This window comes from Dendropsophus ebraccatus, chromosome 11 (assembly GCF_027789765.1).
Source record: "Dendropsophus ebraccatus isolate aDenEbr1 chromosome 11, aDenEbr1.pat, whole genome shotgun sequence".
Lineage (NCBI taxonomy): Eukaryota > Metazoa > Chordata > Amphibia > Anura > Hylidae > Dendropsophus > Dendropsophus ebraccatus.
In genome coordinates this window covers 77,847,582-77,870,133 of record NC_091464.1, presented here as the reverse complement: position 1 = coordinate 77,870,133, position 22,552 = coordinate 77,847,582, and the positions used below count along the sequence as shown (strand labels likewise).

At 41.2% G+C, this 22,552-nt stretch overlaps 1 protein-coding gene across 1 annotated transcript in view; it reads left to right on the top strand.

Moving 5' to 3' along the window:
• The window catches only part of GRIK1 (glutamate ionotropic receptor kainate type subunit 1), a 264,135-nt gene that overhangs the window by 163,819 nt on the left and 77,764 nt on the right, over positions 1 to 22,552 (top strand). Inside the window, exons 6-8 of the mRNA XM_069946178.1 lie at positions 7,149 to 7,322; positions 19,019 to 19,162; positions 22,239 to 22,346. Of these exons, the coding sequence (XP_069802279.1) occupies positions 7,149 to 7,322; positions 19,019 to 19,162; positions 22,239 to 22,346 (426 nt within the window). The remainder of the gene's footprint in view (positions 1 to 7,148; positions 7,323 to 19,018; positions 19,163 to 22,238; positions 22,347 to 22,552) is intronic.

The window sequence follows — 22,552 nt, the reverse complement described above, 5'->3', positions numbered from 1 at the left end:
CAGCATACAGCGGGGATGCACCCGTTTTCGAGCTCTTCCCACGTATGCGGGGACCGTAGAGACTCCAGTCTGGTTCCAAAGTTTTTCAGCACCACCCTATAAAAACGACACCCGGCGTGTAAGACGACCCCTTACTTTTGAGATGATTTTCCTGTGTTAAAAAGTAGTCTTATATGCAGGAAAATACCGTACTTTACGTCAAAGATGTTAGCGTTCAGTGTTAATCACAAGTAACGCCCCCTTTTTGACAAGCCATACCTTCTTATTGCTAGGCCACGCTTCCTTCTCAAGGAAAGCTTAAAAAGCATCTTAAACAAATAATTGTCAAAAAAAAGACTGGTTTGGGTTTCTGGGTGAAAATCAATCCAGAATTTTGGAGCATTTGGAATAGTAAATCAGCTTCCAAGTGTGTTGTTTTTGCCTTGTTGAGTCCTTTATATGGGTTATTTCTGCTAGACTGGCAAATCATGAGGATCTAGCTGCTGTGATTCCAGTGGACATGATCTAAATGGGCTCCACTCTTTACCTTGATGCGGTAAACTTCTGATCTTGGGATAACCAAGACAACCAATAATAAATCTGCATCATACTTGACTGGCTGCACTTTACCTCCTGTTTCTCTCCCCGTACCTTATAGATTATTAGTTCTCGCGGGTCGGGTCCTCTTCCCTATTTACCAGTCTGCCATTTGCCTTCACGTAATGTGTTTTGATCTTGTGTTGTTTCTGCTCGTTACCCCTATCTATTGTATAGCGCTCTGGAATTAAGGGCGCTCTATAAATAAATAATAATAATAATAATAATAATAATATCCTCAGTGTACATATGGCCCTTCGACATAAGAGAGTCCTGAAATTTAACAGAAGGATTCTATCATGATCAACGGCTCCAAAGACTTACTACATTTTTGCTGTAAGATGGGGAGAAAAGTGTTGATCGGTGCGGGTCTGAACACCCAGATCCCAACCCATCAAAAGTTTTGACATATTAAGTCACTTTAAGACACTTTAACATTCGAACCACGGGGAGTCTACATCTTTCGGCTGTAATAAAAGCCCATAAAAATAATCATGACAGTCAGAGACACCGTTTACTTTATAAATCCTTTAGCTTTGGCCGCAAACGAAGGCGTCATGAGGAGTAAAAAGTAAACTTGTTGTTCTGTGTCTTGGCTGTTTTGATCGTTTTATGTGACATCTCGTGGCTTTTGGACATAGAGGTTGATTATGAAGGATGACCTGCCGTGAATACACAAAAAGATATCCTGTGGAACAAAACAACCAAATGGCAGGAAGAACATTTCGTGAGATTTTTGTAACTAAAGAAATAAAACATTATAAAAATCACGGATGAAAATACAAAAAGTTGAACGCCAAACCTGCATCTCTAACCAATCTGATCCATTCATGTAATATACTATCCAGCACTGGGTCTCAGCCACCATCATTCTTTGGGTAAAAACAAAAATCTGAGTGGGAACATAGCCTCCATTTTTTCAGTCTGACCCTGTTTTAATACAATGTATTTTTTGCATTTTTGGGCTTTTAAATTGTGGGGTTTTTACCGCTCAAAAACAGATCCTATCAAGTTTTATTTAATTGAATAGTGAAACAAGTAAGGCCTAAGGGTCCATTTACACAGGAAGATTATCTGACAGATTATCTGCCAAAGATTTGAAGCCAAAGCCAGGAAAAGACTATAAACAGACACTCTGTTATAAAGAATTGAGAATTAGACAAAAAAATCTAATAAAAAATAAATAAATAAAACCTAAAGAAAATATAAAAATTACATTTTCTATTTTTTATGTGTTTTTTAAGCTGTTTTGAGGGGGGGGGAGTTTGGGAAAATTGCCTAAGTAATAATGTACAATCTATGATAAAGTTTCTTTACAAAAAAAGGGGGGGACAAAATTCTATCAAGATATTCTTACCAACAGGGGCAGAGAGGCTGTCCTTCTAAAAGGGGGAGGGTTCAATTGAAAGACGGTACTGTGTTTCTCTGAAAATAAGACAAGGTCTTACTGTATTTTTTTTTTCTCTGAAAAGGGTGCTAGGGCTTATTTTTTGGAAGGTCTTATTTTTTTTCCATGAACAACAATCACGCATTATGCTCAATTATTTTCTTGTACTCCATGAAGTACAAGCAATGTACCTTTACCAACACAGTATACCAGTTACAGCGAGTCTATTTGCAGACTCCTAGATTCGTCCGGATCTGTTGATCTGGGAGGAAGAAGGCAGAACTCTGTACTGGGACTCAGAAATGGTTTTTGCCCTGCTGTGACAGGAGGTAGCAAGGCACTTGTCCAAGGTGGTTGGGAGCTATGGTAAACTTAGGGCCCTATTCCATGGGACGATTATCGTTTGCATAATCGTTAACGATAAACAATCCAAACCACCGCTATTGCGAAAGACCTGAAATCATTCACCCATTTACATGGAAAGATAATCGTTACTTATGATCGTTCTTGCTGTTATCCTGTCGTCGCTATTGCGTTCGTCACTACTGCGAAAGACCGAACGACGTGTTATTTAATGCAAATGATTTGCGAATGAGTAACGATAAAAATAGGTCTAGGTCTTACGAAACGATCAACGATATCTTGTTCGGTTGTTAATCATTAACTGCTATTCAAACGAACGAATATCGTTTATCGGTAATCTGAACGATAATCGTCCTGTGAAATAGGGCCCTTATTCTTTGTCATGTCACATAACCTAGCACTGGAGATGCTGACTGTAACTAGGGCCTATTTTTATAGTAGGGCTTATAATTCAAGCCTGCGCCAAAAACGCTGCAAAGCTTGGGCTTATTTTTAGGGTAGGACTTATTTTTGGAGACACAGCAGTAGGCACCTAGGCGTGGGGAGGGGGGTTCCAGATAGTTTTAGCTATACTATTAAGAACACTACTAGATATGAGGCTGCCTGGAAAGCATGGATAGATACAGCCATAGGAGGGAAATTTATCAAACATGGTGTAAAGTAAAACTGGCTCAGTTGCCCCTAGCAACCAATCAGATTCCACCTTTCATTCCTCACAGACTCTTTGGAAAATAAAGGTGGAATCTGATTGGTTGCTAGGGACAACTGAGCCAGTTTCACTTTACCCCATGTTTGATAAATCTCCCCCACAGGTTGTATCCATGTTTTTCAGGACTCCTTAGGCTTGCATGCCACTTTTTCAGCCACCGTTAATCAGATGCCGCACACTTGGGTTCGCTCATCCCTAACCACCATAATTAAAGATGCTTATAGGCACTACTAAATGATAGTTATCGGACCAAAATTCTGTTACCTGTATTTCTTAAAGGAGCAGCGCCTCCTGCAGTCACAGGTTACCATCAGGAGCCAAGTACTGAATTACTTATATTATGGAAGATTAATATAATGACCTTCTATTTAACTACCAGCTCAGAGTAACATTTGATTATATTAGGTGTGAATTTTTCCTTTGGGCTCCCAGTCATTAATCATGATTTAATAACTGGCTATGACTCTCTATGACTCAGTAATTATTGGACTATTCTTTCCATTATTTTTTTGTTCGGGATTATATTGCATTCTGTGTAAGTTTCTGCACAGCAGAAAGTAAAGGAGCCGGCGCATGGAGGGAAGTCCCCCGTGGGATTATAGCAGGGAGCCTTAATTCAATTCATTTTCTTATCCCAGAGTTCAGGGAATAACTTTGAGCCGCTGCAATGTATTAATAGCCGCCTATTCTGCACTGTTCCTTTCACAGCGAAAATAAATCCTGATCTTTGCTGCAAGAAAACTTTCACAGTATTAGGGATTTTAATATTAAAATAAATTACGCATTTCTATCTGTAATTAAGATTTGAAAAATATGCTTGATATGTTCTGAAAACAGCGCCCCACCTCTACATAGGTTGTGCTTGGTAGTACAAGTCCTTTGAATTAATCAGGACTGAACTATAGTATCAAATCTATGGAGAGGGGTGGAAGTGTTTTTAGAAGAAAATAGTGAGGTTATTCAATCCTGTTTAACCCTTTTACACTGGTGCCTTGGATTACGAGCATAATTTGTACGAGCTTGTAATCCAAATCCACTCCTATACCAAAGCAAAATTTTCCATAAGAAATCATAGAAATGCAGACATTTGGTTCCACAACCCAAAAATAATAATTTATTATTCTGAATAACATGGAAAACAAATGAAACAAGATTCAGAAACCGCAGAATATGTTATATTATAAGTTACTGTACAGAAATGGAGAGGATGGGGAACACAAGGGATGACAGAGACTGCAGGGGGCATGAAGGAAGGAACAGGGCAGATGTGGGCACATACATGCAGCGCTGTGTCCGGGGAGAGAGGGGTTACAGCTATGGAGAGATTACCCCCCCCCCATAGTCCTGTCCCCTGATGTGAGCCCCAGCCTGAAATATATCTGCTGTGATTTGGAAGGTGAGGGAGACTTCCTGGGTCAGAGTACAGTGCTGTAGACCCCGCTATGCAGACTATGCCCCTCCCCACTCGCGCTCCCACCCAGTTCTCGGAGCTCTTACACCAAAGCAATGCTCTTAAACCAAGTCACAATTTTGAAAAACTGTGAGCTCTTAAACCAAAACGCTCTTAAACCAAGTTACTTTTAAACCAAGGTACCACTGTATATAGGAGATGACCCTAATCTACAGCATATAGATCACAATTAGGGTAAAATTTTAAACACCCCCAAAATGAAATCAGACTACATAAGAGACCCCCTAAATAAAGGTTTAAGGGAGATTTATTATCATATTTTAAAATCCCCTTTATTGCAGCCAATCACAGCTGAGCTTTCATTTATCATATTGCGCTGTCTTTGGCTACCATGGGCAACAAAAATAATGTTTACATGCAATAAATCTCCCCCATAGAATGCACCCCAGTCCTTTATACATGCACTTAATAAGATAATCCTGCATATACAGATCATGTATAGACCCCAGACCCGAAGCCACTGTATACAGTACAAATCCACCTGTGTACCGAAGACCAGATCCACTGTAAACAAACCCTAGACTAGACCCCCAGTATAGCAACCTCATACCATACCTTCCCATAACTGTTTACAGACCAGATTCCCAGTAAACCGAGCCGAGATCAGTTTTCACCTAACTGTACATGGGTTTAGGCCAGACACCCTGTATAGACCATAGACAAGATCCCCCTGTATATAAACCCTGACCTTCTCTGTGTACAGACTCAGGCCAGATCCTACTACATACAGATCTCAGACTATACCAATCTGTGTACAGGCCCAGACACTCTGTATGGACCTCAAACTACATTGCCCTACATATAGACCTTCATGTATAAGGAGCACCATCACTTACTTACTGTTTAAAGACCCCAAACGTGAACCCACTGTTAACAGAGCCCAGACATTACCCCCTCCCTGTTAATAGAACCCAAACCAGACCTCCCATTTTTACAGACTCTACACCACTCCCTCAGCTATCCCTGTTTAAACCTCTGTACTTACCTCTCCTGTTCTTGATCTTCCCTTCATGTCCAGGCATAGTAATGGTTGTAACCTCAGTGCCTGTGAGTGGAGGGAAAGGGCTGGAACAGGTAGAGGTGAGTATGCGAGATCTAAGAGATTTGCCAGCTCATTCAGACGTTCTCCCCATCTCACAAAAGTCTCATGATATTTCCGAAAATATCAAAGCAGGATCAGATCAGAAGGATTTTTTTCTTTTCATAGCTAGTTTGACATGACTGTCAGGTACAGGTGAGTCTCAATACTCCCTAAAGAAAAGCTTTCTCCATCCCAGCTCTCTAGTGCTGTACGACAATAATTCATAAGCAGGGAACTTCTCTAGACGCCATTCACTGTAAAATCTCTTGCCTGGGACTGAGGAATTATGCTCTGAGATTGATATTTGTGGCTAATAAAAATATCACTAAGGAGGGTGAGTGCACCCAAATGCACAATATCAGTACCAGAAACCTGTTCTTCTATGTTACAAAGTATAAAAAAAAAATCTGTGCCTGTGTCTTTACCTGTTTAGGAGAGCAGCAAGACTTACCCCCTTACTAGAATTAGAACTAGAATTTTTCTTATTTTTGTCATCCCCACCTTTGAAGCCATAACCTTATTACCTGTACAAGGGCTCGTTTTTGTGGGTTGACATAACTCCCATGAGTAAATGGAAATTGTGACTTTTTTTTTCAAGCTCAGAATTGGGGGAGGTTGCATCTATCAGATGTTTATGGCGTATCTTGTGAGTATCCTATCAAGTATAACCAGAAGTGAGGCTGTAGAGATGAGTCTTCAGGGCACGCTTGAAACTGTGGGTGTTGGAAATAAGTCTGATGTCTTTGGGTAGGGTGTTCCAGAGAACTGGTGCAGCAAAAGAGAAGTCTTTGAGGCCGGAGTGGGAGGTTTTCATTATGGAAGATGTTAGTGTAAGGTTATTAGCAGAATGCAGAGCACGGGAAGGATAATAGGTGGAGATGAGGGAGGAGATGTATAAAGGGGCAGAGTTGTGGAGAGCTTTATGAGTGAGGGTGAGGAGTTTGAACTGTATTCTGGATTTACCTTGATCCTCAGTTTGGTGCACTGGGGATCGGCCCCTCCTAATGAATATTTCTCCAGCACTCCTCAGTGATGAGCGCTAGAGTGACGTCAATGCAGAGCGCCATACCAATATTTATTAGGAGGGATGGCCCTGCCCCCAGTGCTCCAGACTGCTTCATTTGCATATTTGATAAACTACAAATTTCCAAAAAATACTGCTTAGGATTCAGGGAAAAAAATACCACCATTCTAACAGTCACATTAGCTATAAGAACATAGTAGGTTAGATACTTCTAACCTGTCATTATTTTTACTTTCAAATTAAATTTTTGCGTAAAGTGTAAATGTCCTTTTGATTCATGTATGATTTGCATCATGATGGGACCTCTGGCCATAGTGGAAAGTAAAAGACAGTTCATTAGTTATAATTAACACTGTGTAATGCTTAATTTAACCTGTGGGGGTGCTGCAGGAAAACTAAACACATGCTGTAAAGTCTCCCTACAGACCAGTGCTTATTGCTAACGGTCCTATGAGAAGTAGTACAGTTTGTAAATAGCTTATTGTCATGGGATTGTCCATAACAGAGAGCCCCTTTAAGTAATGTCTTGTCTTGCAGGACCTCTTTGCTCTTGACCTTGAGCCATACAGATACAGTGGAGTAAATATGACTGGATTCCGCCTACTTAACACTGACAATCCTCAGGTGTCATCTGTGATCGACAAGTGGTCTATGGAACGTCTACAAGCACCACCCAGGCCTGAAACAGGACTTCTAGATGGGATGATGACAGTGAGTAAAGATAAAAAAACCTACCTGGTCCTTTATCATTCAATACATCCATGTAATTGTATATATGGGGCAATAATATACTTGCTGATCCTCCCTCTACAAAACCTCCAAGGATCAGGTGCGTGAGACTGATCAGAACTACCACCTTGACTATAGACAGAAAGTTAAATCAGTTGTCTCCTTTTTACAGTCCCTACTGAGATACCATAGATGTCATAGAGTGTCCCCTTCTCTGAATCCTAATCCTAATCTGTCAGAACACTAATGTAGGTCCTGGGCTGTTGCCTTACTGTAAGGGTCCAATTACACTTAAAGATTATTGTGCGGAAAATTGTTATATCGAATTTAAGCGATAATCTTTCCATGTGTATGCAGACCACGATCAACCGAGTGCCAAAAATTGGTTCATATGTTGATCGCATCTTTTCAGCTGAGCATAAAATTTTTGTTAATTGTTCACTAATCATTCGGTGTATGTACAGGTCATTTGTTATTACGATGGTTCATTAAATTATTCATATAACGACTATCATACTGCTCCTATATACAAAAATATAACTACCACTACCATCATACTGCCTCCTATATACAAGAATATAACTACTATAATACTGCCTCCTATATACAAGAGTATAACTACTATAATACTGCCCCTATGTACAAGAATATAACAACTATAATACTGCTCCTATATACAAGAATATAACTACTATAATACTGCTCCTATATACAAGAATATAACTACTATAATACTGCCTCCTATATACAAGAAAATAACTACTATAATACTGCTCCTATATACAAGAATATAACTACTATAATACTGCCTCCTATATACAAGAATATAACTACTATAATACTGCTCCTATATACAAGAATATAACTACTATAATACTGCTCCTATATACAAGAATATAACTACTATAATACTGCTCCTATATACAAGAATATAACTACTATAATACTGCCTCCTATATACAAGAAAATAACTACTATAATACTGCTCCTATATACAAGAATATAAGTACTATAATACTGCCTCTTATATACAAGAATATAACTACTATAATACTGCTCCTATATACAAGAATATAACTACTATAATACTGCCTCCTATATACAAGAATATAACTACTATAATACTGCTCCTATATACAAGAATATAACTACTATAATACTGCTCCTATATACAAGAATATAACTACGTTATTACTGCTCTCTATATACAAGAATATAACTACTATATATAACTACTATATATATACTATATATATACTATATATATGCTCCTATCTACAAGAAAATAACTACCATCATACTGCTTCTATAAGCAAGAATATAACTACTATAATACTGCTTCTATATAAAAGAATATAACTACTATAATTCTGCTCCTATATACAAGAATATATCGACTATAATACTGCTCCTATATACAAGAATATAACTACTATAATACTGCTCCTATATACAAGAATATAACTACTATAATGCTGCTCCAATCTACAAGAAAATAACTACCGTCATACTGCCCTCTATATACAAGAATATAACTACAATAATACTGCTCCTATATACAGGAATATAACTACTATAATACTGCTCCTATGTACAAAAATATAACTACTATAATACTGCTCCTAAATACTAGAATATAACTACTATAATACTGCTCCTACATACAGGAATATAACTACTATAATACTGCTGCTATATACAAGAATATAACTACAGTAATACTGCTCTTATATACAAGAATATAACTACTATAATACTGCTGCTATATACAAGAATATAACTACTACAATACTGCTCTTATATACAGGAATATAACTACTATAATACTGCCTCTGTATCCACAGATATGGGTAAGGGGCTTTTTACATTTGGTGAGACTTTACTCTTTAGCACTAATGTGTAATTTGAGAAGATTTCATAGTTTCTCACATAAAAGACTGCTATTTTTCCTTCCTTGCTTTCAAGTTATCTCATTTGCATATCATTGTTCCTTCTTTATGTGTCTTTCATCTTCCCCTCTCTTCTCTCTCATCACTTTATATGATATCTTTATGCTTTTTACTTTTACCTGTTATGAAATCATTGGTATTAGTCAGATGCTGATGAAAGAAAAACCCCAACAATGAGTAAACCAAAGCTTCATCTAGAAATTGCAGTGACATTATATTATTGCTGGCCCAGCATTATTTCCAGTTTAGGAATTGATGACTAGTCGTATGTATCTGTCCTGCGGGCCGATAATGACTTTTACATTTACACCTATATCCTATGTTTAGCATCCGTAATAAATATACAGTTACTGTCTCCACAGCACCAGGAATAGTTCACATCCACATATTCATTAACTGGTCATTAATCCAGAACCTGAAGCTCTATGATCCATGTAATTCTGGATTAGGATCAAGGGAACCGAGTAATGCTGATAAATGGAGGATTTGATCATAAAGATAATAATGGCAGTGAGTAACTAAAGAAGGAAAATAGAGCAACTACAAAAACTGCCCCTAGCTAGCTATCCCTTGTCTTTCCCTAGATCCGTCCCTAAACACTAAACTAAACACTAGACAGCACTAAGGGTCGTTTTACATGGACTGATAGGGAGCTGTGCAAGGATGCAAGTGAGCGTCAATCAGCACTCATTTGCGGCACCTTCGGAAGGCACAAGTGATCGAGCGGCCAGACTGTATGAAGATCCCTGTATCGTTCATGCAGCCATTTAAAAATAGTACTGTTTGCTGGTAGCGATATATTTTAGCGTGGAACAAAAGATGCAATCAGCACACAAGGTCCATATGACAGAGATATGACATAAAACATTTTTGCAATTTACTTTTTTTTTTGTTATCATGCTTTATAACAAAGCTATACTTACTGGTACCCAGGCCCAGTCTCCTGAAGTCAAGTTTTTAGGATTGTGTTGCTTGAAAAAAAGACCAAACACATGAAGTCCCGACCAGTACAGAGAGTCACAGCTCAATGTGTCTATCAGTCACAGGACTGCCTTCCCGGTGAGCGTGCCGATGACCGGGACTTCTTGCGTTCAGTTTTTTATTTTTTACAACCAGCACAAGACTATAAAGCTTCCTTCAGGAGACTGGACCTGGATACGAATCATGAAAAAATTCGGTTTGGAAATTTTATCATAAAATTTACGGTCCAAACTTAACGGGTCTATACAAACCTGTCTTCACTCCCCTGTTGTTTTGTACCACATCTTCAGCTCTTAGGCAGTCACTGACTGAGGACAGCACCATGGCCAGTGATTGGCTGGACTGTCACTCTCGAGACACAATAGTGACAGCCCACTCTGCCAATTACTGACCGCGGCGCTGTCAATTCTCAATTAGTCATTGATTGGCTGAGCAAAGAGTGACAGCCTACTCACTGACTAATGGTGCCTTTACACAGAGAGATTTATCTGACAGATTTTTGAAGCCAAAGCAAGGACTGGATTTAAAAAGAGGAGAGATCTCAGTCTTTCCTTTATGACCTGTTCTCTGCTTCTAGTTTGTTCCTGGCTTTGGCTTTAAAAATCTGTCAGATAAATCTCTCTGTGTAAAGGCACCCTAACTGAGACTGAACAGCACCACGGCCAGTTCAGCCAATTACTGGCTGTGGTGCTGTCCCCAGTCAGTGATTGCCTGAGCGAATGGCTTTTTTTTTTTACAGTGTGAAGTTTGTTAACAAATTTAGCCAAAAATTTGCTGCAAATTCAGCTTTGCCCATCTCTAGTTATGAAGACAGGTACTCTAAAGTTTTTGATAGAACTTTTTCTTCCCTTCGTTACTCTTTCACCATTTGCTGTCTGGTTTTAAAGGTTAAAGTCTGTGCAATTATATTTTTCCTATAGACAAATGTTGATGCTATGGGAAAAATAAATTGAAGCTAAAAAAGCAAACATAATGGATAAGAAAACAAGGTAAAAATCGGAATCTGCTGCCTGCAATTTCCCCAGTCCTGTTGGATAATTTTATTGTAAGCCGAAGCCTTCCTGTGTAATGAGGCATCATTTCATTATCTCGGCCGCCTCTTCCTATACAAATGTTACATTGTGAAGAGTTATTGGTATAAATAGACAATGTATGATAGCTATTACCATTATAATAAATGAAAGAGCCAAGCCATGTGGACCTTAAATCACCCGTACATGTTATCTATGGCACTTGGCTTACATGACTGCTTTCTCTACTTTATAATTGGCAAGATGGGAACTTAATGGGTTTTTGTAGAGGAGAAAATGACTTATTGTGAAAACCGTGTATGATTAATAAAGTTATTCTAAAGCTATTACAAATCTACCAAAAATGCAAAATGTACATGTCACGTGATGTCACATCCATGAACTCCACGCTACAAATAGTGCTGACAAGTGCCGAAATCTAAAAGCATCAGGATGTGATGGCTTAAAGGGGCAGCACCGTGCCTGTTTATAGGCAGTGTATTAGTATTGTATTCCCACCACTATCACTTGAATGGAACTGAGCTGCAATACCAAATGCAGCCTGTAAATAAGAGGGGAGCTGTGTCTGTAAATGAAACAAACTTATACCCCCGATTTTGAGGGTTGCAAGGAAGATAGTTTATAGTGAACTTCTATGTTCCCCCCTGACCAGATCGCCACCATTGCTCTTATGGGTCCCTGGTATTGTTTTTCATGTGCTTCTCTCTGGTTCCTGGCTCCTTAAAGGGCCAGTGTGTCAAAGCTTTCCCTTTCTAGCCAATGCACTGTCACCCCAGACTTCTTAAAGTAAAATTTCCCAGTGCCTGAGCAATAAGGTCCTATTGGTTTCTCTACTGCGCTACAGTGCTTGTCCATTCTCAGTATCCTGATGTTACATAGTTACATAGTTAATATGGTTGAAAAAAGACACATATCCATCAAGTTCAACCAAGGAGGGGATGGATACAGGGAAGGGGGAGGGGTGATAGGATCTATACATATGCATTTATATTATTTTGGTCTAAGAACTTGTCTAGGCCGGTTTTGAAGCCCTCTACTGTTTTTGTAGTGACCAGATCCTGTGGTAGACTGTTCCACAGATTCACAGTTCTCATGGTAAATAAGGCTTGTCGCCTCTGGAGATTGAACAAGCACTGGCCCCACCCACCTCAGTACTGGCCCCACCCACCACAGCTCCATCCTCTTTTGTATATACAGAACTGAAGAACCCATTAAGTAACTCAGCTTTCTCCTGATCTGCAGTTATTAACTCCCCGTCACCATTATTTAGGGGTCCTACATGCTCTGTCCTTGGTTTTTTTGCATTAATATATTTGAAGAATTTTTTGGGGTTTCTTTTGCTTTCTATAGCTACCTGCCTTTCATTGTGAATGAGTCTATCCAGCTACAATTTCTCTCTTCCATTGCTTCTTTGATGCTGCAAATCATAGTCTTCCATGAATCTATGTGCCAGCCATTGCCAAAGGTTACTACTCTAGGGCTAGCGACCTGGGGATTCCATTCCTCCTTACAGGGGTCAGGGGTAAACCATGCAGTCCCATAGACTCTGTCTGGTAGTTTATCTCAACACCACATCTGTAGCAACCCAGAGGATTTATATCTCCTATAGGCATAATGCCAGTGGCTACCTGCTCACTTTGTATTAAAGTGAAAATTAAAGGGAATCATCTAATCCACTATGTTTTTGTTTTTTTTACCATGGGGTGTTAAGGATGAAGGTAATTTTCTTACTTTGATCCTCTGCTCCGTTTTCAGGAACTTTGTAATTTATCAGACATGTAATCGAGGCAGTTTGGTGTCTGGGACTACTGCACTGATTTGCCCCGGCCGGCCTGCCTCTCCTAATGTATATAGGGACGGAGCCCCGCAGTGATGTCACTTCTGCGCTTATGCTGGATGAATATACATTAGAAATGGCGGGTCGGCTTGGCCTGATTGGTGCACTTGGTTGGTAGTCCCGCCCCCAGTGCACCAAACCACCATATTTACATGTCTGATAAACTACAAAGTTCCCAAAACGGCGCAGAGGATCAATGTGAGAAAATTCCCTTTATTTTAAGCACCATCCTGAGGACAAGGGGAATGGTTACATGTATATTGTTGCTTGTTCTCACATGGTACCAAATCAAAATGTTATAAAGTTAGATATGGCCTGGTTATTAACTGCCAATAAGGTCCAACAAGGACTAGAACCTCGGCCCTACACAGCAATGTATGCAGACAAGGAGAGACAAGGAGAGTCATGGTGACCATCTCTTTTACCAGGCATGGAAAAGGTCATCCTTCTTTTTGTGGGATGGTGAAGTGTATTAGCATGAACTCCTGAAAATCAATGTCCTATGGAAAAGATGTATGTACTGTAGTAATAGACCTTGGGGTCGTTGGTGAAAGGACTGGTTCCATCCCTTATTGATAAAGAACCCTCCCCCAAGGAACTGCATTATTGTTTAGCAAAGGGATGGGGAATTGTGTCAATGGTCATTAAAACAAAAAATCTGGGCTCTTCTGTCCTGGTGGTAAAAACTGAGCACCATCATACAGGTTCCTCTTTAACCCCTAACCTCTTGGGGTTTAAAAAGCCATAGCACTTGCATTTTTTCACCTACAGACCCACATGAGCCCTTATTTTTTGTGCAACTAATTGTACTTTGCAATAGCAGACGTAATTTTTGCATAAAATATATTGAGAAACCAGAAAAAAATTATATGCACAGTGAAATTGAAAATAAAACGCAATATTTTTTTATTTGGGCTGGTTTCGTGTTTACACCATGCGCCATATGGTAAAACTGATTGTTATGCATGTTCCTCAAGTTGCTACGATTACAACGATATGTAACATGTATAACTTTTATATTATTTGATGGCTTATAAAAAATCAAAACCTTTCAAAATAACTAAATGTTCTTTAAAATCGCTCCATTCCCACACTTATAGCGCTTTTATCCTTTGGTCTATGGGGCTGTATGAGGTGTCATTTTTTGCGCCATGATGTGTTCTTTCTATCATTACCTTGATTGCATATATGTGACTTTTTGAGCTCTTTTTATTACAATTTTTCTGAATTTGATGCAATCAAAAATGCACAATTTTGCACTTTGGGCTTATGCCGTTTACCGTGCGAGATCAGGAATGTGATCATTTATTATTTCGGGCAATTATGCACGCGGCAATGTCAAATATGTTTGTTTATTTATTAATTATTTTTATTTATAAAATGGGAAAAGGGGTGATTTAAAGGGAACCTGTCACCCCCCCGTGTCGGGGTGACAGCCTCCCGACCCCCCAGTACAGCCCCCTATATTCACCTGATCCCGCTGGGTCCTGCTTCTGGATCCGGTCGGGTCACAGAGATCTCAGCCACTGCAGCCCGACGCACGCGCTGAGAGATGAGTCCAACGCTCATAGAGAATGACGAAGAGTCCAGCGCATCATTCTCTATGAGCGGCTGATATCTCCGTGACCCGACCAGATCCAGAAGCGGGATCAGGTGAGTATAGGGGGCTGTAGCTGGGGGTCGGGAGCCTGTCACCCCGGCAGGGGGGGGGGGGGGTGACAGGTTCCCTTTAAACTTTTATTAGGGGAGGGTTTTTTTTTATTATTAAAAACACTTTTTTTTCACATACAGTAATATGAAGCCCCTGGGGGACTTCTATATACATAGCACTGGTCTCCCATTGAGATCAATGCTGTGTATATAATAAAGTACCGATCCATCAGATCAGTGCTCTATTATAATGGTCTGCAGCAGACCATCTAAATAGATTGCCGAGCCAGGACCAGCATCATTCCGACGCTGAGCCCCGGCCGGCTCAGTGCAGCAGCGACTGCGGAGGATCACAAACTCTCCCATAGATAAGCTATGTGACACTGAGACAAGCGGAATACTCAGTGTAAACATACCCTTAGCCTTGCAGTAGAGCACCATCTCAGCTATTTTATCACCTTACATATGAGTTACATCCCAGCAAACCTAGCACTGCTACATCTGGAAATGTTATATACTTACCTTGTAACTTACTGATATATTGTGGTTTTGGATGACTATAGTGATAGTCGCGGTTTATTTTTCCTCATATTCTCTACAGCTAAGGTGTGATGTGGCCATGTATCTTTACCTTGGTCTGAGGACCCTCCAGTCACTTTCTCAGTCTTGTTCTCTGATGTCAGGCTTGCAGACATTATTATAATTTAAGGTCTAGTTTGTTGACATGCTCAAGTCCACTTTCATATTATCAGACACTAGTAACTTCCAGATCTTATATTTATAGCCTTCCCCTGTTATATACAACCTTGAAAACAAGGCGATCGCAATAACATAGCAGCTGGCTATCTGAATCAAGCAGTGGGTGTACGGGAAAGACAGCAAAACTTTCTGTACAAGTCTGTCTACTGAATTAAAGAGCAATCACAGATATCAGTGATGATAATGAGGTCGCATGAGTATGGAATATTCCCTTTGTGGGATATTGAAGCTTATCACCCTATGAGGCACTCTGCCTTTTTTCTTTTTGTTTTGTTGCAGCATGAGTAGTAAATCATTTTTTTAAAACAGCACCACTGTTGTCTCTAGGTAGTATGTGGTATTGCAGCTGACTCACATTTAACTGAACACTAAACACAACCTATGGATAGATACCTGGTTATCTGTAATAGCTTAGTCTACAGGAGAGAGGACCCTGCCCATAAGAGCTTTCACTCTACAGGAGAGAGGTGTCCACCCAAAACTGCTTACACTCTACTGGAGATTACTCAGTCCATAAGAGCTTACACTTTAGAGGAGAGAGGATGCTACCCATAAGAGCTTACACTCTACAGGAGAGAGGACCCTGCCCATAAGAGCTTACACTCTGCAGGAGAGAGCACCCAGTCCATAAGAGCTTACACTCTACTGGAAATGATCCAGCCCATAAGAGCTTACACTCTACAGGAGAGAGGACCCTGTCCATAAGAGCTTACACTCTACAGGAGAGAGGACCAGGCCCATAAGAGCTTACACTCTACAGGAGAGAGGACCCTGCCCATAAGAGCTTACACTCTACAGGAGAGAGGATACTGTCCATAAGAGCTTACACTCTACAGGAGAGAGGACCCTGCCCATAAGAGCTTACACTCTACAGGAGAGAGGACCCTGCCCATAAGAGCTTACACTCTACAGGAGAGAGGACCCTGTCCATAAGAGCTTACACTCTACAGGAGAGGACACGCCCATAAGAGCTTACACTCTACAGGAGAGAGGACCCTGTCCATAAGAGCTTACACTCTACAGGAGAGAGGACCCTGTCCATAAGAGCTTACACTCTACAGGAGAGAGAGGACCCTGTCCATATCAGCTTACTCCCTACAGAAGAGAGAGGACCCTGTCCATAAGAGCTTACACTGTACAGGAGAGAGGAACCTGCACATAAGAGCTTACACTCTACTGGAGAGGACACTGCCCATAAGAGCTTACACTCTACAGGAAAGAGGACCCTGCCCATAAGAGCTTACACTCTACAGGAGAGAGGACCCTGCCCATAAGAGCTTACACTCTACAGGAAAGAGGACCCTGCCCATAAGAGCTTACACTCTACAGGAGAGAGGACCCTGTCCATAAGAGCTTACACTCTACAGGAGAGAGGACCCTGCCCATAAGAGCTTACACTCTACAGGAAAGAGGACCCTGCCCATAAGAGCTTACACTCTACAGGAGAGAGGACCCTGCCCATAAGAGCTTACACTCTACAGGAGAGAGGTCCCTGCCCATAAGAGCTTACACTCTACAGGAGAGAGGACCCTGCCCATAAGAGCTTACACTCTACAGGAGAGAGGACCCTGCCCATAAGAGCTTACACTCTACAGGAGAGAGGACCCTGTCCATAAGAGCTTACACTCTACAGGAGAGAGGACCCTGTCCATAAGAGCTTACACTCTACAGGAGAGAGGACCCTGTCCATAAGAGCTTACACTCTACAGGAGAGAGGACCCTGCCCATAAGAGCTTACACTCTACAGGAAAGAGGACCCTGCCCATAAGAGCTTACACTCTACAGGAGAGAGGACCCTGCCCATAAGAGCTTACACTCTACAGGAGAGAGGTCCCTGCCCATAAGAGCTTACACTCTACAGGAGAGAGGACCCTGCCCATAAGAGCTTACACTCTACAGGAGAGAGGACCCTGTCCATAAGAGCTTACACTCTACAGGAGAGAGGACCCTGTCCATAAGAGCTTACACTCTACAGGAGAGGACCCTGTCCATATCAGCTTACTCCCTACAGAAGAGAGAGGACCCTGTCCATAAGAGCTTACACTGTACAGGAGAGAGGTCCCTATACATAAGAGCTTACACTCTACAGGAGAGAGGACCCTGTCCATAAGAGCTTACACTCTACAGGAGAGAGGACCCTGTCCATAAGAGCTTACACTCTACAGGAGAGAGGACCCTGTCCATAAGAGCTTACACTCTACAGGAGAGAGGACCCTGTCCATAAGAGTTTACACACTACAGAAGAGAGGATCCTGTCCATAAAAGCTTACTCTCTACAGAAGAGAGAGGACCCTGCCCATAAGAGCTTACACTCTACAGAAGAGAGAGGACCCTGCCCATAAGAGCTTACTCTTTACAGAAGGAAACTGGGAATGTTAATAACAAGCCTAATGATCTGTTACAGTGAATGGGTGCAACACAGTAGAAGTCCCGCAGATGTAATTTAGAGGACATAATAATGAATGACGGGAGTTGTTGGTTATTAGCTGAGTCATAAATATAATTGTACAGTAAGCCAGCTATCTGTGTGATGAGCGGCAGAGAGCAGAGGTGTTAGTATGACCGATAGACAGAAAGGTCACCCTGACCGCTTCGCTTATGATGGAAGCAGAGCAGATTTGTTTAGTGGACACCAATTAGCAATAAATTACAGTGAATAATGTGATGTAAACAAGAATGAGAGAGAGCGGTGGCACCTTTCTGGAGACCCTCCTATCCGAGAGTCTAATGATTGGCATCATCGTCAGATTTTCCTTCTTCCCAGGAATCTAAGCTCAAGCTCTTTACTATTCTCATCACTCTCTGCAGTCTGCCTGTACCTAATGGTTATGATGATGCCAGGCTCCTCTAAGCCGCATTGCCCAGATGGTTTTCTCAGAGGCAGGACACTACAGGGTGCTCTCCCAGGTCCATAGAGATGCACTGTAAACACTTCTCCTAATGCAACTAATTTATTCAATTATTTACCTGATTTGATATATACAGTGGCTTAGACTGCAGGGCAAAACATTTGTTAGGGTCCTCATCTCACCTGGACGTTGGCTCCAAGTGCCCAAGGTGGTAGATACCCTAGGGTATGTGTCCTATATGCCCTCCTATATTTTAATATGAGTGGCCTATTTATTTTCATGACACCCACAAATATTACGCAAACTGGACACCATCACTCTCCCCATCTACTGACAATTATAGCTCTGTTACATAGGATCACATCTTGTATCAAAACTTTCCCATTTCGAAAACTTCTCTTGTGCTGCACCTGTTCTATAACTCCTCATGACAGACCAGAAGACTAATTTCAGTGTACCCTAATACTCAGGAAGGTATATAAAGTCTATAGTCATGTACTATGCAAGACATAATCACAAGAATCAATTGGATCCAAGACAGTCAAGTAAATAGGGGGTGTAGGGACTGGTGACTAGAGGTAAGAATTGTATGAAATGCAGTCTTCCTATGTGTTTATTACAGACAGATGCCGCCTTGATGTACGACGCTGTCTATATGGTCGCAGTTGCCACACAAAGGGCCGGCCAGCTGACTGTCAGCTCGCTCCAATGTCACCGTCACAAACCATGGAGATTTGGACCTCGATTTATGAACCTCATTAAGGAGGTGGGTGATTTGCTATTTAGTATGATATTTAATCATTAGTGTCATGCATGTTCTGGTGGAAAACGTCCTTCTGGGATGTATTTAGGAATATTTCTTGGTTTGTGACTAAAATGGTGCAATTTTACTGAAATTTCATGATCAAAAAGAGGTGAAAGGATTAAAAATAGTCCAACCTGTGCTGGTCAATCTATAGTTATGTCCTTGGTGAATACCCCTCAATTAGGCTATGTTCACACATAGTATTTCCATACTTTTAGTCAGAATTTTTTCGACCAAAACAAGGGATGGAACTGACGGAACAAAATTATAATAAAAAAAATGTGCACATTTATTTATATTTTGTTTTTGGTTTCAATCCACTCCTGGCTTTGGTTGAAAAAAAAGATCAAAAGACTGACGGAAATACTGTGTGTGAACATAGACTTAGGGCCCTATTCTACAGTAACGATAATTGGCCGGATCGGCCCCATTTGGCCCGATTCGGCCGATTATCATTCGGTGAAATAGAGAGAACGATCAGCCGATGATCGTGTCATCGGTTGATCGTTCATTTAGGGCCAGACCTAAAATCATCGTTCCCCCACTGCGCATCGCTATGGTTGAATAGCGGTGCGCGGCGGGCGACCAACGATTTGACAAGCAGCAGCAGCATACATTACCTGTCCAGGCTTCTTCTCCGCTCTGTCTTCATCCCCGGGTCCCACGCGCTCTATCTTCAGAATGGCCGGTCAGCTGACGGAGCGCTCAGCCAATAACAGGCCAGGACCACCGCGGCCTGTGATTGGCTGAATGTGGCCTGTCAGCTGACCTGCCATTCTGAAGATAGAGCGCGCGGGACCCGGGGATGAAGACAGGGCAGAGAAGAAGCCTGGACAGGTAATGTATGATGCTGCAAGGGCTGCAAGGACATCAGTAACGATGTCCCTGCAGCCCTCGCTCAACGATCTTCCGGCCGTGGAATAGGCCCAGTAAACGAGCGCTGATCTAGAAGATCGCCGCTCATTTACATCGTTGATCGGGCCCTCCTCGGTCCGTGGAATAGGACCCTTAGAGTTTTTTTTTTGTTCCAAGAAGGGGGATCTACAATATAAAACTTACAATATTAACTTATGTATATTTTTCCTTTCCCTTCAGGCTGTTTTTGGGAAATGCAGCAAAATGGCACTAAAAGGTGTACTATGGTGAAAAAAAAAATTGTGTTCACATCATCTGGTGCCAGAAATTTAGGCTATGTTCACACAACGTATATTTTCGTAAAATCACAGCCGTTGTACACTCCGTCTATGGGATCCTGGCCAGAGTGTATGCACATAGTACACACTTCGGCCGGTATCCCTAGCGGTGCCCCAAACAACTGACATGTCAGTTTTCTGTGGCGGCTATTCATTGAATAGCGGCCACAGAAAACCCTGTCAGTACACACTGCGGAGCGAGCGGTTACGGCCGTACCCTCCAGTGTGTGCTGTGTGGAGTTCTGATGCCGGTACTCACAGAACGGCCGGTCAAATACATAGCCTGCACATAGCCTTAGGGTGCATTCACACATACAGGATCGGCAGCAGATTTGATGTCCCAGATTTGATTTGCTTTGAGGCTGGGTTCACACTATGTATATTTGAGGCTGTATTTGGTCCTCATGTCAGGTCCTCATAGCAACCAAAACCAGGAGTGGATTGAAAACACAGAAAGGATCTGTTCACACAATGTTGAAATTGAGTGGATGGCCGCCATATAACAGTAAATAACGGCCATTATTTCAATACCACAGCCGTTGTTTTAAAATAACAGCAAATATTTGCCATTAAATGGCGGCCATCCACTCAATTACAACATTATGTGAACAGAGCCTTTCTGTGTTTTCAATCCACTCCTGGTTTTGGTTGCTATACAGCCTCACAAATACAGCCTCAAATATACATAGTGTGAACCCAGCCTTAATCTGCGACTTCACATCTGCGCCATCAAATCTGCTGCAGATCTTCTGCAGATCCTGTACGTGTGAACGCACCCTTGGGCTGGGTTCACACACTGTATACTTCAGGCAGTATTTGGTCCTCAAGTCAGGTCCTCATAGCAACCAAAACCAGGAGTGGATTGAAAACACAGAAAGGCTCTGTCCACACAATGGTGAAATTGAGTGGATGGCGCCATATAACGGTAAATAACTGCCATTATTTCAATATAACAGCAGTTGTTTTAAAATAACAGCAAAAATTTGCCATTAAATGACGGCCATCCACTCAATTACAACATTATGTGAACATAGCCTTTCTGTGTTTTCAATCCACTGCTGGTTTTGGTTGCTATACAGCCTCACAAATACAGCCTCAAATATACATAGTGTGAACCCAGCCTTATACAGATTTGGAAATAACTTCTATTTAAAGTCTTCCAGTACTTATCAACCGCTGCATCTCCTGCAGGAAGTGGTGTATTCTTTCCAGTTTGACTCAGTGCTCTCTGCTGCCAACTCTGTCCATGTTGGGAACTGTTCAGAGTAGGGGAGGTTTTCTATGGGGATTTGCTGCTGCTGTGGACAGTTCCTGAAATGGACAGAGGTGGCAGTAGAAAGCACTGTGTCAGATTTTTAAAAATTTTTAGTTAAAAAAATATATAAACAATAATCCCAACAACATTATAGGACTATTGTTTGGAACACGATCCAAATATATATGTAAAAAAAGAAAAACACATTGCACCTCTGCAGATCTGTTTGTCTCCATGGTTTCAACCTCTGTGTAGTTTGATCCTTCAGTCATGCCCCCTTTCTGACTGGAGAATCTGACAACATAGTTTTTTTTTGTAGTCTGTAACCGTGACGACACATGCAACTGTATTGGAGCTGTAGGCACAAAACGGTCAGTGTCTGCATCTATATGGTGGTACAGTTTTGATAACTACTAATGATAGTTGTATTATACATTCTTATTAACAGCAGTCTAGTAATATTATCCACTGTGGGATTTGAAGTCTGAAATAAACTCTAAATTAAATATTTTCAGATTGCTTCCTCTTTAGTAAGATGCTGATGGATAGACGGCTCGGCTTTATGTCTTTTTCTTGTCTGTGTCCCCAGGCACGGTGGGACGGTTTGACAGGTCGGATCACCTTCAATAGGACGGACGGCTTGAGAAGAGATTTTGATTTGGATATTATTAGCCTGAAGGAGGACGGCATGGAAAAGGTATTCAGGATTTTCTACAACTCTCCCTTTACAGACATGTCAGCTTGTTGGCAAGATCTCACTTAAAAATATAGATATTAAAGCCTGAGGAATTGTATAAATAAGCAGGTCATGGAACGTCTTAAGCTGTCAAGACAGAACTGTCAAGATGCCTTGGGGTTAAATGAATAATTATATACTTTAGATTGTAACATTCAAAGACCTTA